This window comes from Myiozetetes cayanensis, unplaced genomic scaffold, assembly GCF_022539395.1.
Source record: "Myiozetetes cayanensis isolate MyiCay16 unplaced genomic scaffold, myiCay2020 scf4, whole genome shotgun sequence".
Lineage (NCBI taxonomy): Eukaryota > Metazoa > Chordata > Aves > Passeriformes > Tyrannidae > Myiozetetes > Myiozetetes cayanensis.
In genome coordinates, this window is record NW_026087631.1 from 48,165,234 (window position 1) to 48,182,303 (window position 17,070).

The following is a 17,070-nucleotide window of genomic DNA, read 5'->3' on the forward strand; positions in this document are numbered from 1 at the left end:
CAGGCTTGGTGCTGTTGATCACTTCCTTGGGCAGCCTGTTCCAGTGCCCAACCACCCTCTGGGTGAAAAACTTGTTCCTGATATCCAACCTAAACCTCCCCCCATGCATCTTCCTCGAATCCTATCACTGGTCACATCAAAGATCAGTACCTGCCCCTCTGCTTCCCCTCACAAGGATGCTGAAGACCCCAGTGAGGTCTCCCCTCAGTTTCCTCTTCTCCAGGCAGAACAGACTAAGTGACCTCAGCCGTTCCTCATACCGCTGCCCCTCCAGACCCTTTACCATCCCCGTTGCCCTCATTTGGACACTCTAATATTTGATTAAATTTGACGAAATTTGAGTAGTGAGCCAAGTCTTTGTTAAACAGAAAAGTGATTTCCAAGCACGCCTCTTGAAGATCGGTATTCGACAAACGCTGGGCGGGCGGTGCCCTTACCGTCCCCGGGCGCCCTGGGCCCACTCCAGGTGGAGGTGCGGCCCCCACCCTCTTTCTGCGGGACGCGGGCGGGTGCGGCGCGGCCGCGGGCGGGCGCGGGGGGCGGCGCTGCGGCCCGTGGGGGCGGTACTGCTGATGCTGGTAGCCGACGAGCTCCACCGGCCCTTCCAAACCGCTCCCAGCGGGCTCTCGGCGAGACGCTCCGCGGCGGGTCGGGCTTCCCTGCCGCGAGTACCGGAGCGCGTTTCGGCGGCCGCTGGATGGGGAGCCCTTCCCCGCCGGGTACTGCTGCGCTCATCCCCCCACGCCAGCTGCGGGAAGGAGGACAGCGGAGCATGCCACCGGTGGGGCGGTTCCGCGGGGACTGACATGCTGCTGAAGGAGGGCAGGTGCCAGCCCCTCCGCCTCTCCCCGCGGTAGCCGAGGCGATGCTGCAGGGCTCTCCCCAGGCTCTCCCGCAGGCGCCAGGCGATCGCCCACAGCAGCCGCACTCGCTGCCGTGAGCGGGGCGGCTCCGGCCGGGCCGAGGCGACGAGGGGCGCGGGCCCGCTCCCCTCGGCAGGGCGGCGGCGGCGGCGGCGGCGGGGAAGGTGCTGCCCGCACCCGCGGGCGGCTCCGCGCGGCGGATGCGTGTGCATGAGCGCGGCACCGAGCGGGCGCAGGAAGCGCCCCCGCTCCGCCGCCTCCATCTTCCAGGGAGGCAAGACGTCGCCGCACGGCTGCGACAGCGAACGCCGGGGCAGCGGCTCCGATAGCGCCTACCAGACCCAGCGAGCCCTGGACGACTGTAAGATGGTGGGTAACCGCGCGCCGGCTTCCTATGGTTTTCACTTTTCCCGAGCTCCCTCTGCGCGGACGGCGGTGCCGCTCTTCCCTCCACCTTGGCTATTCCCATCACGTGCAGTTGCAATGCTTTTAGAGCCGCAGTCCCCGTCGAGGTGCTGCCCTGCACCCCAGTTCGCGGCGACTCAAAAGCGAGAGGCGCAGGAATCGGGCTGGGTGCGGAGGCACAGGTGGGGCAGGAGCCGGGGCCGCCCGCCTTGGCAGGGCTGCGGGAGCAGGAGCTGGATCCCGAGCCCCAGAACACACGCTGCGAAGCAGTGGAGTTGCTTTTTGCTAGAACCGTCCAAATCTGTCCCCAGACTTGCGCTCGCTGAAGCCTAAATGGGTAAATAGTGGCCTCCAATGAATCACTGCACTGCCTCCTCCTTGTTTTGTTCAGCAACCACACTCTCGCCCTAAAATCCTTCTAAAGCAGAACTCCGAATTTGAGGCCCTGAAATTCTGTCCCGGGCATGTGTGGTAGCTGCTACTAGTCTTCCCGGAGTAGATGATTGCAATTGTAAAGCGTCATGTCAAACTCCTGCGTCCATGTTATTTTTTGGACTGTCACGTTATTGTATGAGATTTTTCTCCATTCATGTTAAAATGCTTAGATCATGACACTTTCCTCCAAATCAGTGCCATATACCCCCGTTATGGCTCCTTGAGCTACAGTCAGCCTGACACTGGAGCGCAGAATTGCTCCTCTAACCAGTGAGAGAAGTAGAAAACAAATGAAGTTGCTGATACTTTATATGAAAAATCTGGACCTTGCTAAAGCTCTGTCCAGTAGCATGGGAAATGGAGCTGCTTCTGTTCTGCTTTATTCTGGCAATTTTTCTTACCTCTAGAACTGAAAAATGTGCTGGCAGATTACCCACTCTGATACTTCAAAATTGGGAGCAATTCCCAGTACATAGTGGAACAAAAGCTGCCACAGTACCTCTATAAATATACCCAACAAGTGGATCTTAACTGGGTTCTGCTTTTTTTCTCATTCCTGACACCATAATGTGATTAGCTACCTTTGTAGAATCCGCTGATTAGAAATAAAATATAATTTACAGATGGGTTGTCAAGTGGCAGTAAAATCAGTGTGTTTCTGTCTTGTTCTCTGTCTCGATTCAGCAGCATCTGTGTGTTTTTGTTTTCCTGGCTAATGCTGAGGTGGCAGAATGAGTGTGAGGACAAGAGATGTCAGGTGAGAACAGGCAAAATGTGCCTGGTGCATCTAGTTACGAGTCGCAGGATACGCAGCTTTTCTCTTTTTCCTCATGCATAATGATCACACTATGACACAAGTTAATACAATTGTTTTCGCCTCCATTGCCTTTATGCGTTTTCTTAACCTATGTAATGAGGGAGTGAAAGAACCTTTTTAGCAAATATCTTGCCTAGGGTTTGTTTGCTGTGTGCTTTTTGGTTTGTCTGGGTGCGGGTGGGTGCAGATGTACTGAAGTGCACTTGGACTGATGTACTGCTTCAGAAGCTGAGAAATCTCATTTGCTATTCTTACAATGCAATTTTAGAAAGTGTGGCCAAAACAATAGCCTGAGACCACTTCCCAGCTATATAGAGTAATTGCAGTGGGATAAATGAAGGATCAGAATGTAATACTGCAGGAGAAGAGACTGGTTTATTTCCTGAGCATAAGGGTTTGGGGGCTTGACTTTAAATATTGGTAGCTTTCATAGACTCCAGGTTCTGAGCATGTTTGTCTGTGTTGGGTAAGTTATACTTCCGGTCGTAATTATGGCTGGAGAATGATGAGCAATTACTCTTGTCTCTTTTTATGTAGTTTGGAAATTGAGGTCAAAACACAGATAAATAAATATTCTGTTCTATTACTCCATGCCTTCCATCCCTGCCCCCATGTGGAGCAAATGGTCTTATGCACTTTCTTTCAGAAGACAGCAAATGCTTCGTTTCCTTAAAATATATAATCACTGGAACTAAACAATAATGATCTTTCCATCACTGTAAAATTACCCATTTATCCAATAGCATCCATATGTATCTGCTGGATATTGAATTTCTGTAAAGGCTGAACTGTTTATTTACTTCCTTGTTTCTTTTTCCCACACACATGTTAGAAAAAGTGCTTTTCTGAAAACTGTAACAGGAAAATGCATGTCTGAGACACCTTCTCAGACAATAACTACCGATCAGTTTTAAGTCTAAAATCTGGGTTGGAGGCAAGTAACAGAACAGAAATCATTACAAAATAAATTAGCAAAATTGCCAATGTAAAAGCAAATACTACATTCCAATCCCTAAATGTACTGTTAATCAGGAAGCAGGAGGAGCAAAAGCAATAATTTCTGGATATATTTTTGTCTTTTATGATAGAAAAAATAACCTCATGCTACTAATAAAACTTTTTTTTTGTCTGCTGAATATTTAATACTACTAGCTTAAACGCTTTCAGATGTTAAAAGCAGAACTACTTCTTTCCTACAGATGAACATTTATAGCTCACAAAAGAAGCAACTGCCACAAAGGCCCTAGTCGTTTACTAAATCTTGGGCTCTTGATCCTGTTGCCCTGAAATTGTGAGCAGCAGGAACAAGCCCTGGATTGGGCATGTTTTTAAAAAATTTGATTTCTTTTACCACCATAGTTAAAAATTCTCATGCATGTAAATCCTCTTTGTTTTTCAGCTTGTCCAGGAGTTCAATACCCAGGTGGCTCTCTACCGGGAGCTGGTCATTTCTATTGGGGATATCTCTGTCACCTATCCATCTCTGCATGCAGAATTGCACAAAACTCGAACCCGGGGATGTGAGATGGCCTGTGAGGCTCATCAAAAACTAGCAGCAATTTCTGGGTAGGAGTCAACTTCTGTTTAATTAAAGCTGTAATCATGTGCAAATCTTTGTGAGATACTGCATTATGGAAACTTTCACCAAAAGCATTAACTTGTGTTTCTGTTTTAGGCGTAGAAGTGTATGACCAGAAATCTACAGAATGCTCATATCCTTATGATAGAACAATTTTGGTTCAAATCCAGGTCCCCTTACCAAGATGGTATCTTACTGATTTCACGGGATGCTTTTATTTAAGACAAACAGAATTTTAGATCAGGGCAGAAGCCATACTATTCAAGGATGAAATAGCAATAGCTTTCTGCCCAGTCTTGCATTGAGTGTACCTAATTAAATAGTTAAAGACAACTAGCTCAGCTCAACTAGATACTCAACAAAATTAGACCAAAAATGATTAGGTGAAAATTGCATGAGGGGAATACAAATAGTAGTCTTAAAACTTGTGTTTACATTCTACATGTACATTTTTAAATCCTTATTTGTATTGAAATAAGAAATGAAGCTTTGCTAGCATACAATATTTTAATTTATTCTTTGGTATTACATTATATACATGCCTTTCCATGGTGACAGAATATATTATCACATAATTGAGACTATACCTCAGTACAAGATAAACCAGCATAAATAGCCATGTCTTATAAAATGGAAATACGTGCTGCTAATTGCATGTGGGTTCTTCACAGTATGGTGACTGGGGCATTTGTATTTACACATGTACCTCCTGAGTCGTGTCTCTCTGATTACAGTTTGTCAGAACTTTCTACATCTGCCTGATCTGCCATAAGCCGTTGTGTACTACTAGAAAAAACTTTCTTTTTTTGCAGCTCTGCCTAACCCCTGTTGAATTTCTTTCATCCCTTTAATATATATATGAGAAATCTGTCATAGGCTTAGCATATAAGGGAGAACCACATTCATAAATGAAAGAAGGAACTGGTCGATTGCTTTAGTAGAACTGCCAACATTTTCAAGTAAGACTTTGCGAAAGACTCTTAAATTGTTTTTGTGACATCTAATGTGTTCTTCAAACAAAATGGATGCTTTTAAAATACTAAAGTCTTTGAGAATTTTTAAAAAAACACTAGCCAATAGACATAGTTCTTTTTAACCCATACACTGAAAATGTGAAAGCAAATAGTAGTGAAATTTATGTTACGGGCTTTCAGACTCAAAAGAAGAACTAATATAAATGAAAATAATACATCTGAGTAGCTGAATCTATTTTGTAATTTTTTAAATATTTTTTTTCATACATGCTTATTTAGAAGTACAGAGGTTTTTTTAAGTAATCATTTTGCAGCTGGGAGTCTGCCATATACACAAATACGTCCTGAAGGTTGTGCAGTTGCTGTGAGGTTGACATTTAGCTAATCTAAAACTGTTCTAAATAACTGTGATAATAAAGTGATATCCATAACAACTGGTAGGTGTTAGAAACTCCCTGAAAATTGCTTGTGTGGCTTGACAGACATTTTACAAGATGTGTTCACATCCTCGGCCTCCTGCAGCTGAGGAAAGCCATTTGAGACAACATTTTTGGTGTATTTATGAGGAAAGTGGGATATGAAGGTAGAACAAGGATTCAGTGTAGAAAAGAATAAGGAGAAGAGTAATAAACAGTCTCAGAGATTCAGTTTTTAATGCAGCCAAGAGGAGTGATGGTAGAGATGGGAGACATAGGGAGAGATGGTAGAGATAGGAAGAAAAAGTATCAGGAAGAAAAATGCTTAGGGACAGGAATGTATTAAATCATCCTCAGTATTAAATAGTCAAGAGGGTAGTGTATTGCTCAGAAACCACTGGTAGTCAGCAGATGAGACAAAGGCTCATTTACTTCACTACTTTAGTTCAAAATGCACAACACTGGGTAACACAACCAATTCTCTCTTCCAAAACTTTTTAAAGAAAGCATATTGCTTTCCCACTGAGAGAGAATAATATGCAAACAGTTGTTTATGCTACTAGACGATAACATATGACATACGACATAACAGCATTCTATTAGTTAAGGTCATGAATAATGTTCAGTTACTGTCTAAGTGACGTACCTGAGCTGTTGCAAGGCAATCTTTCTTATAAGAAGTTGGCATTACTGTCTAATCTTGTCATCTCTCTTGTTTGTGCTGATATCTTCCTTTGGAAAATTAGCAGACAGCTTAATTCCTGTTTGATTATATCAGGATTTCACAGAACAGGCTTGGAGGGGACCTCTAGTGATCATCTGGAGATTGCTAGTCCAACCCCTATAGGCGCTAGTGCATTTGAGACTCTTAAATGTCCTCATGACTCAGACAGTTAGAAGAGACACCTATTTCCCTTTCTGGCTTACCTATTCTACAAGACAAAGGAAGGTAACAAAGAGGAAAGGTGTAAAGACTTGGAAAGAAACAAGAACAGATCCAGTTGTGCTGAGAAAGGCAGCTCCTGGAAAAAAGTCTGGGAACTGTGGGAAGGGAAGGAAAGGCTGAGGCTGAGATAATGCATTAGGAACAGAACAGGATAGAAGTCATGGGGCCAAAAAAAGCTTTGATCATGAGCATATAAATTCTGGGATATTAGGGAGACATCAGAGTAGGATAGGGAACAAGATGAGAAAGCTGCAGGTCTACCTGTAGGAAAAGTATACACTGATATGCCAGCAGAAGGAGATTGAGCTATGGAAGTGAATGAAGTAAAAGTCACACTTATATTTTAAAAACTGAGAGAAATAAAACCAAAAAAGATTTTGAAAAAGATGAGGAAGTAGCAAGGAAACATAAGACCTTATAAAGTCCACACTGAATTAGACCATATCACCCCCATCTAGCTCAAATCTGACAGCTGCTCATAGCAGAGATTTCAATAAAAAATAAACGAGCATACAAAAACTATAGAACAACGCCTTCTCTCATATTTTTGCCGCTACATAGGAATCAGCAAAAGTTGCATCTGATGGATTTGTGTCTGACAAATATGAATTCTCAGAAGATTTCAGGATTTGTGTAAGAATGAAGGTCTTTTACTCAAAAAATGCTGAGGTTGAATAAGGATGTCTTTACACTGTGATGCGTTTAAAATTAATTTATTTTAAAATATTTTTGAAAAAGGAAACTACAGATTAAGTCTCCAAATTAATAGGGCCTCACAGATGTTACATTCTCTTCTGAACTTACTTTCTTATTTATTTTTCTGGGACAAATAGTAAATTCTATCAAAGAGGAATAAAGATTAGAAATAAAAATAATCTAATTTGAAATATCCTGTTTTAGTTGATAGTCTTTTAGGAATGCAAGTCAAAGTAAACCCTTCTTTCAGTGTTGGTTTTCTGAGGACTTTAGGTAAATTCCTGCTCTTGTTCATTGTGATTTTTAATGAATTGTGTTCTGAAGAAGGTGAGTAAGGTGAGGTCCTTCTGTCACATTTTCTGCTTTATTAATGTATCAGAAATTAAATATCTCACATTATTTACACTGTGCATGCTTGCTGTATTAGTTGCCAAAACTGGAGAAAGTACAGCAGCTAGAAAATGAATCAGCATGATTTTTTCCAGAAGAAAAGAAACGGAAAATACTTGTAACAACAGGAAGATGAGGGGGAAAGGAGCAAATCTTTGTGTTTTGGAAGGGAGTATGCTTTATGGAATCAAAAAGAGAGGTGATATTTTAGAATTCATCAAATAGAAAGCCAGCTTTATAAGTGAAGTCCACTAAGTCTGGGATGTCAGTAGAAAGATACTTTAAGATACAGTTTTGCACAACTGTGCATGCACTTTTCTAAATGTTCTTTCATATTCTTAAGCACTTGATATACTTACATAATGTGTACACTTGGCACACTGAAACCAGAACTGGCAGTATCTCTTTGGCAGTCTGATATATATATATATATTGGCAGTGGCTCTTTTCCATGAAACAAAACTGTGTGACGAGCTCAAGGGTGCGTGGCAATGTACATCTATGTGAGCATAACTCTGAAACTGATTTTTCTCTGTGGTTCAGACTGCTGGTGCAATGTCTGGAATCTAAGGAGGAATAAACCCCTACACCAATACAGACAGGGGCTAGCCAGTTGGAAAGCATCTTTGCAGAAAAGGACCTGGGGGGTTCTGGTGAACATCAGGTGGAGCGTGAGCCAGCACTGTGCCCTTGTGCAAACTATGTGCCAACAGCCTCCTATGATACTTTAGGAAATCTTGCCAGCAGGTTGGTGGAGCTCATCCTTCCCTTCTACTCAGGGCTGCTGAGGCCGTTATCTGGAGTACTGTGTCCAGTTCTGGGCTCCCTAGGAAAGAGAAAGGGACATACCAGAGCAGGTCTAGTCAATGGCCTTAAAGAGAGTTGGTTAGGAGCAAGCGGCGTCCAGCATACAAAGGAGAGGATGGCAGACCTGGGATTATTTAGGTTGGAGAAGAAAAGACTTGGATAGGGATCTTATCAATGTGTATAAAAATACTTGAAGGGATAACGTAAAGAAGACATAGCCAGACTATTCTCAGTGTTGTCCAGTGATAGAACAAAAAGTACTGCTGAAATTAAAAAAAAAAAATTGATTTAAACATTTTTTAAACTGCTTTTTTACTGTGAGGCTGGTAGAATATTGGAATAGGTGCAGTGAGAGATTATGGAGTCTCCATCCTTGGAGATAGTAAGAACTCAACTGGACATGGCCCTCAGTAACCTACTCTAACATTAGACACTGCCTTGAGCAGGAGGCTTGGATTAGATTAGTTCTAGATGTCCCTTGCAGTTTGTGACTAAAATCACTCTAAATCATCTCCTTGGAAACTGCAAAGTTAAAGTTACCTTATTTGACACTTATGTGCATCTGTTACTCTTAAGAAATAGTTGCTTAAGTTTCCCTGAGTTCAAGAAAAGTTGAGGAAGTAGACCTAGGAATCACATCCTGATTGCATTCCTGTGTGCAGAAATGTTGCCATACCATAGTGTTGCCTTAAGTTTTTAATTTTATGTAATTTCTACTTTTGTTTTCCTTTGCAATATACAGTAGGATTTCTAATATTTTCAATAAGCACTAAATAGTAATTTCTCAGAGCTAATTAACACTAAATCTTCTCCTAAGGTTGTGTTAAAACACTCTGTTGACACACAATTGTGGCCAATTTTTTATTGAACTGTCTAAATTTTCCCAAAATTATGACCCTTCAAAGTTATTATTTGCTTTCTAAAGCACACAAGCAAACGAAAAAGACTCCTTCAAAATATTTTACAAATTAGGAAAAAGGAGACTCCAAGATTCTAAGTTAATAAAAGCTAGATTAAGACAGGTGTAACAGAAAACGTTTTACCTGTTTAACTTCAGATGTTAAATAAAGCACTGCTGGCAGTCAGTGTAGCTGAGCAAGTGCAGCAACACTTAGCTCAGCAGGGAAGAATTTTTATAATCTATTTATGATTCTAAATTTATGATTCTAATTTATGATTCTAAACCAATGTTATGCCAGCAGATAGAGCAACAAACTAGAGCTCTGCCCCAGCTAGATACCAGTTGAGCAGCATTTATGGAGATCTCTGTCCTCCCTGGATGTCTTTGCAATCACTGCCATGGTACTCCTCTAAGAGTATGTGTCAAAGGTGGGGAGTGTGATATTAACTCCAGTGTCCTGGAGTGTTCTGAATCGCAGGCACTACTGCTGGATCTTACCTCTATTAGAGTTATCATTCTTCCAACTGCCAGATGAAAGTTAAGAACTAAGGTAAGTGCTTCACAGAGACTGATAACCAGAATGTGGCCTGGTAAAAGTATAATTAAGTATCAAAAATAATGTTATGACATAAGAAAAAAAAGGAAAGCAGTCAATACACTGCAAGAATCAAAACTATTGCACATGGTAATACCAGTAACATAATGCCCTCTGAATCCATACAAGGTTATTTTTTGCTAAAATACTGCAGGTATTTTAAGCAGTAGCACCTTAAAAATCTGACCTTAAAATCCTATAAAGTAAAAAATGTTGAGATTTTTTTCAAATCTGAAAACTATTGGAAATATAAAACTTCCCCTTTGCACTCTCAGGCTATATTAAAAGCATCTCAGTAAGTTATTTTAATGTGGCAGGCTAGATCCCACAATTCTTACAATCATTGTTAGTACCTTACTCAACAAGTTGTTCTGATGATTTAACTGTGACTGTCCAAAATGAGTAAAGTCAGGGAGATTTTTGTCTCCTTCCAAAGAAGAGCTTTCAGGATGTGGAGCAAGTTCATTACCAAGCATTCTTATCATATAAAGGCTCATTTTCCCTCAATCTTTACATTCAGCTTCTGTAAGCATTTACTGTAACTTTATTAAATGCTTTAAATTTTCATGTGATTTCAAGCATATCAAATTCTATAGGCAAATTCTGACAGTGTTTTTTCTACTTTGTTTGGATCATCTTCCTTGATTTCTAAATCATGAAGTAACTAAACTTAATAAGGACTAACTAAAGCATGATAAAACAGTAAGTATACCGTAGCTTACTCCTTTCACAAGAGGGTGAGATGTACATGTATTGTTCTGAGTAGATTCCTTTGAAAAAAAAATATCTAATTATACAAGGCACATGCACCCAAAATGATGGAAAGGAACATGTAAAAGATTAGACTGTTTTCTGAGGAATAGAGCTAAAGTGGGTTTTCTTGTTAAGAATAAAATAAAATCTGTTTACTCAATTTAAGTTGCAAATTGAAAAATAAGTTATTTCAGTCAGATACCTCAAATTCTGACATGAATTCAGAAAGCAAATAAGGGAGGAGAAAATAATGTTATTTACTAAGTCTGTAATTCTCATAAACCTGATCTCTACAAAAAAGACTTTTTGTTTGTACTGTTTTCTTTGGAACTGTGCTTTAATAGGTGTTTGGGACTTGAAGATACAAGGTGTTAATATCTCCCTTTGTAGATCTTTCCTTCATAAATAGAGGCCAGATTCATTAAAGGGCAAACATACCTAAAAGTGAATTTATCACTCTATTATGTTCAGAACAGCAATTCTCAAAGTCATGGAAGTTCTACATCTGCATTAGCACAGCATAACTTAGTTTTGACAAAGTAGAATAGCTAAGCACCTTGCTTAATGGTAAACCTTATCAGCAGGCAGAAGGACAAGCATTCTTGCTTTTCTAAACTCTAACAAGCTTCATCCCAGAGGTGCTGTCAGAGTATCCTCAGAGCCTGTCACACACTGACAATTTTGGACTACTCACAAAAAACAGTGGCACCTGCCACTTTCCTTTAGGGAAAGCTGAAGGTGAGTCAGCATAATTTCTAGACCTCTTACACCTACCTCCCAGAAAAGGGAGGAAAGAGACAAAAGAGGAAAGTGGGTGCTGAAGTAGAATGGACACATCTTTGTTAGTCCCTTATTTGCCCCTGTCTTCCGTCTGCACTTCACTAGCACATTCACTTAACTAGCCCCTTCCAGTGCACTGCTGTCACTGTTGAGACACTGAAGAACTGCACATACTGGGTAAGCCTGCCACTGGAATGAAGGGTTCTGCAACAGAAGAGAAGCTGCGTGGCAGCCCAGCAGCTGGGGATATTGCCCATGCTCGAGAATCACCACAAACAGCAGTATTCTCTCTGGTGGGCATAAAGCAGGGTGCCTTTTCCTCTGAGACATGACCTGAAGCTGTGAGGTGACTGTGAATCTGCAGGGGGCACATTCCTATCATCTGGCCTGGTGGAAAGAGTATTGTGTCGAGGTCTACACTGTACTTGAGGTTCGAGTAGTGCCATTGTAGGTAAACGTTAAAAATTTAAGGAACTTCCTTTGTGGTATTCTAATCCTTTCTCCCATAATTTTTTCCATATTTTAAGCAGATAAAACACGTAAAGGCCCAGGGGAGCAGAGATTCAGAACTTGTGTAATTGCTGAGTATTCTCCAGCATTCTGCATCTTCAACGTGGTGAATTGTGAATCCATTCTTCACAGATCTAGGGTTGGAGTAGCCTGCAGGTTTAGTGTTGGTTGGCTTCCAGTTTGACATTGTTCTTCATTCATCACTCCAGTATGGGTTCTGAACTGTGGCCTGGAAGAGGATACCAAAAAGTAAAGTGTTGCTGTATTTCAAGTAATTTAGTGGAATGCTCTGCTATGCACAAGCAGCGTTCCACTACCGTTAGGTTTTAGAGAGGCTGTTTCTCTAAATCTGTCTCATGAATAAAGGAGTATTCCAGCCATAGGTAAGCCTATTTATTTGTAGCAATGGTTGAAATAACCACTACTTTATATTCCTGTTTTGAAGTATACAAACCTTTAGATGAGAAATTGAAGTGAAGGAAGACAACATACTTAATGGGAGAGATTCTGATACTGAATTATGTTGGCCCCTTTAGAAGTGCTGCAAAATCAGAGCTGACCTTGTTCAGAAAATTCAATGTTTCTGTAGGCATTCTCATGACTTCATGCACTTCTTTTGCCCCATTTTGTCTTACTTTCAAAAGTCCTACTCTCACTTCTGAACATACAAAACTTTTCACACTTTTTTTGTGAAGGCGATTTTCTTGGGGAGGATCTAGCAATTTCATATGTCTCTAGAAACAGGAACTGCAGGGATTTTGAACAGGCTGCAGAACTTAAGTGTCAACTCTGTTTAGATAGTTGGTGTTACCTTTGCTTCATTCCAGATATTCTTATACCCTTTTCTATCTTGTCGTCTCCTTTTTTTCTTAAAGTGTTTCCATTTCTTGCTTTTTTTCCCTTGTAACCCATCTCCAAACAGTATGAAATTAATGTCTAATTTGCTGCTGTCACATTAACTGTTTGGGAACTCTTCAGGGCAAAGTCCTGAATGTACCTGTAACAACTCTGCTGGAATCCACTTACCTTTAATTCTGCAGTGTTACTGAAGTAAACATGATTACCAAAAATAATAATTTTTTGAAACTTTTTTTGTTATGTTTTGGGAAAAGTCTTAAAATTTTGTTCAATCTCTGACTGATGTTTCAGGTGAATTACGTATTAAATACGTGTACCTGTACTTATTATCTCTGAAAAATAAATATTTCATGATTTCACATCATATTTCTGTATTTCAAGGGAAAGCATAGTTTTAAAATAGTGTTAATATTGCTCTAATGTTTCCTAAATAAAGCTTGTGAATATTACATTTTTATCATATTGATTTCCTAAATTATTTCTTTTGAAATTGATTTTAAATACCAATTTGCTGGAATTTTAGGTCCTAAGATGTAACAGCATATAGCAACTCTTTTATGTATCTTGGCATGTCACAAGTGGAATCAATTAAGAAGTTCCTGAACAAAAACCTGAGTATTACTAATTTATGTCTGCAAATAGTGCTTCACAAGGGGATTTAGAGCTAAATTTTAGAAAGTATCTGAAGACTTAGAAGTGCAGCTAATTATGAGCCTTTCATATTGTGCTAATGTTTCTATGCCCACAAAAATTAGCGGTACCAGAGAAGACACATGGTTCAAAATTAGTGTCAAACAAATCCAAAGTAGCTTTCTCATTGCAGTATTTCTGAGAGAAAAAAAATATTTATTGACAGAATTCTTAAAAAAATACATTTGTGAAAAAAAAGTATACCAGAATTTCATGCCTGTCTTCACAGATGTAGTTAAAAGTTGCAGTTGTGCTGATCTGTAACTAATACGGCCAAGGAGAGTGCCTTTTTGTCCCCAGTAGACCCACTGTTTTGAGACCAGTTTCAACAGCATATTCCAGTAATTTTCTTCTGTAGGTTTCTACTGAAACACTGCTGAGGCCAAAGCTGAGAATTTAGTCATTTGTTTTAAGAGCTTCATTCCTGATAATTTTCCTAAACGCTGGTTGATAAAGAAATCTCACATGGGTGCAATTTTCCATGCTAGACATTCTGCTTATCTTAGTTCTGTTTAGCTTTACTTATATTCTCCTCAGAAAATTATTTCTGATTCTCATTGAAACTTACAAATCCAGACTATGTTAGCAATATATTGATATTTCATAAGAGAAGTGAAAGCATGATAAAATGAAGTTATGCATTAGAAGAGGACTTCAACATGACCTTTTAGAATTCCACATATACTAGGATTCTGCCTCTGTTTTCTTAAGTAGTTTTTAAAGTTTTGGATTGAAAATTGCCTGCTAATGGAAATGTTTTTACTAATTCTCAGTATTTCTCAACATTCTGAAACACTGCTCTCTTATTAGAAAGAAACTGTTTTGATTCTGTGCCCCTCACTGAAATCAGCCAGTATGCCAAGTTAATTGTGCAGGCCCATGCAATTAAGGGCATGTGTTTCTCACGACCCATGTTCTATTGTGGTCCTTCAAGTGCTAGACTTCCTGCATAGTCATCTAAGAAAAGATTTCATATTTATCGTGAGTAGTGGTACACAGAGATTTGCTCTAGTAAGATGTGAAGTACCAAATGGTAACTCCTCTCAACACCATCATCCTTAACTTGCAAGATCAGTCTCCAGCCAAGGGAGATACAGATGCTGTCAAGCTTACACAAGGAAAATTACAACCAAATCCATTAAGGTGTATAAAATCTCTTCTAATGCTTCCAATGGCTTTATAGTTCTGTTCCAGAACAATTAATTAAATATTTATAACCATTATTTGGGCATTAAATTCTCATCTGGACAAAGCATTAAATTAACATTCCTTAATCCAGAATCCTTACAGTATTAGAAGTTAAATGATGTTTAAATTCATGTTTTAAATTAAAATTAAACATATACTGAAGTGCTGGCTGTTATTGAATAGCATTTTCTCCTTGCTGGATACATTTGCAGATTTACATTTAGATTTTCTGCATCATTTTTAACTATCAGAGAAATAATACACTGAGTTATTTGTATATCAACAATTATTCATGGAAGGTCTTCCTTTTGTCTTTCTGGTGGAAGAGCTTGCTAAGCCGCTATCCATCATTTACCAACAGTCTTGGCTCACAGGGGAGGTCCCAGATGATTGGAAGCTGGCGAATGTCATGCCAATCCACAAAAAGGTGAACCCGAGTGACTACATGCCCGTCAGCCTGACCTCAGTGCCTGACAAGGTTATGGAGCAGATCATCCTAGGTGTTATCACACAACACACACAGGGTGGACAAGGGATCAGACCCAGCCAGCACGGGTTTAGGAAGGGCAGGTCCTGTCTGACCAACCTGATCTTCTTCTATGATCAGGTGACCTACCTGGTGGATGAGGGGAAGGCTGTGGATGTGTCTGTCTGGACTTCAGCAAAGCCTTTGACACTGTCTCCCACAGCATACTCCTGGAAAAGCTGGCAGCCCATGGCTTAGACAGGGGCACTCTGTGCTGGGTTAGGAACTGGCTGGAGGGCCAGGCCCAGAGAGTGCTGGTGAACGGGGCTGCATCCAGCTGGCAGCCGGTCACCAGTGGTGTCCCCCAGGGATCAGTGCTGGGCCCACTCCTGTTTAACATCTTTATCGATGATTTAGGTGAGGGGATTGAGTCCATCATTAGCAAATTTGCAAATGACACTAAGATGTAGGGGAGTGTTGATCAGCTGGAAGGCAGGAGGACTCTGCAGAGGGACCTGGATAAGCTGGAAAGTTGGGTTGATTCCAGTGGGATGAGGTTCAACAAGGCCAAGTGCCAGGTCCTGCACTTTGGCCACAACAACCCCCTGCAGCGCTACAGGCTGGGCACAGAGTGGCTGGAGAGCAGCCAGGCAGAAAGGGACCTTCGAGTTTCGATTGACAGGAAGCTGAACATGAGCCAGCAGTGTGCCCAGGTGGCCAAGAAGGCCAATGGCAACCTGGCCTGCATCAAGAACAGTGTGGCCAACAGGAACAGGGAAGTGATTCTGTAGTGCTGTGTCCACGTCTTAGTCCCTCAGTTCAGGAAAGACATTGAGTTGCTGGAGCAGGTCCAGAGAAGAGCAACAAAGCTGGTGAAGGGACTTGAGCACAGGTCCTGTGAGGAGAGGCTGAGGGAGCTGGGGTTGTTTAGTCTGGAGAAGAGGCGTCTCAGGGGAGACCTCATCACTCTCTACAACTCCTTGAAAGGAGGTTGTAGCCAGGTGGGGGTTGGTTCTCCCAGGCAACCAGCATGGTCTTAAGCTCTGCCAGGGGAGGTTTAGGTTGGATATTAGGAAGAAATTTTTTATGGAGAGGATAATCAGACATTGGAATGGGCTGCCCAAGGAAGTGGTGAATTCTCTGTCCCTGAAGGTTTTTAAGCTGAGACGATGTGGCACTTAATGCCATGGTATAGTAACCACGGGGGTGTTGGATCAAGGGTTGAACTTGATGATCTCAGAGGTCTTTTCCAACCTGGCTGATTCTATGATTCTTCATTTTTTATCTTGCTGTTCCTATCTTTCATGTGAACACTTTCTACATGAAAATTTGCCAGCAGCAGATTTGGTGTAAGAATTCTAATACTTCCATATTATATTACATTATGTGCTTGAAGCTGTTGAAGAAACTGCTTTCCCATTGGAAAAGAAAACAAGTTTGCATTTATTGTGTGAGCAAAGAGAAGCTGACACTTCATACCTCTATCACAGCAAGATAGATCATTGAAAATATACTGTTGGTAATCTTGACAGCACAGCAAATGGTTAAGTGGCAAAGTATTTAGAACTACCACTTTTTACAGCAGCCGCCAATTATTTCCAACAGTTCTGGAGCTGTTTTTGTGGTGAAGCGGCACTATTCACCCATATGTGTTTACATACCTCCCAAAAGAACCACCAACAAAGCAGAGATTGTATTTTGGAATAGGATGACAACTGCAACCATACCACATGAGGCTGAGTGATGTGAAGCTCTGTTGGGGTAGCAGTCTCTTCTTGCAGGGTGAAGAGCGCCAGTGCCCCAAAGGGTGGACATTCCAAAGTCTGGGCGTTTAATTTAGCTGCAGACTTACCCAAGGTGTCGTACATTTTACATCATTCAAGTCTTGGAAATGAGTAGTATGTCTGTGCAGCTGCTCATACTGGATACTGGATGCCCAAGGAAGACCTTCTGGAGGAATCCTTGTTTCCCAAGCAGAAAAAGGTTATTTCAAAGAGGGAA

At 41.1% G+C, this 17,070-nt stretch overlaps 1 protein-coding gene across 3 annotated transcripts in view; it reads left to right on the plus strand.

Annotated features, from left to right (window-relative positions):
- Nucleotides 1–619: 619 nt before the first annotated feature.
- Nucleotides 620–17,070, plus strand: part of RGS7BP (regulator of G protein signaling 7 binding protein) — a 41,942-nt gene continuing 25,491 nt past the window's right edge. The window contains exons 1-2 of one of the 3 annotated variants that reach the window (XM_050330120.1): nucleotides 620–1,232; nucleotides 3,920–4,086. In XM_050330120.1, coding sequence (XP_050186077.1) covers nucleotides 1,074–1,232; nucleotides 3,920–4,086 — 326 coding nt within the window. In that variant the 5' untranslated portion in view covers nucleotides 620–1,073. The remainder of the gene's footprint in view (nucleotides 1,233–3,919; nucleotides 4,087–17,070) is intronic. The other 2 variants (XM_050330118.1, XM_050330119.1) reach the window with 2 other exon arrangements.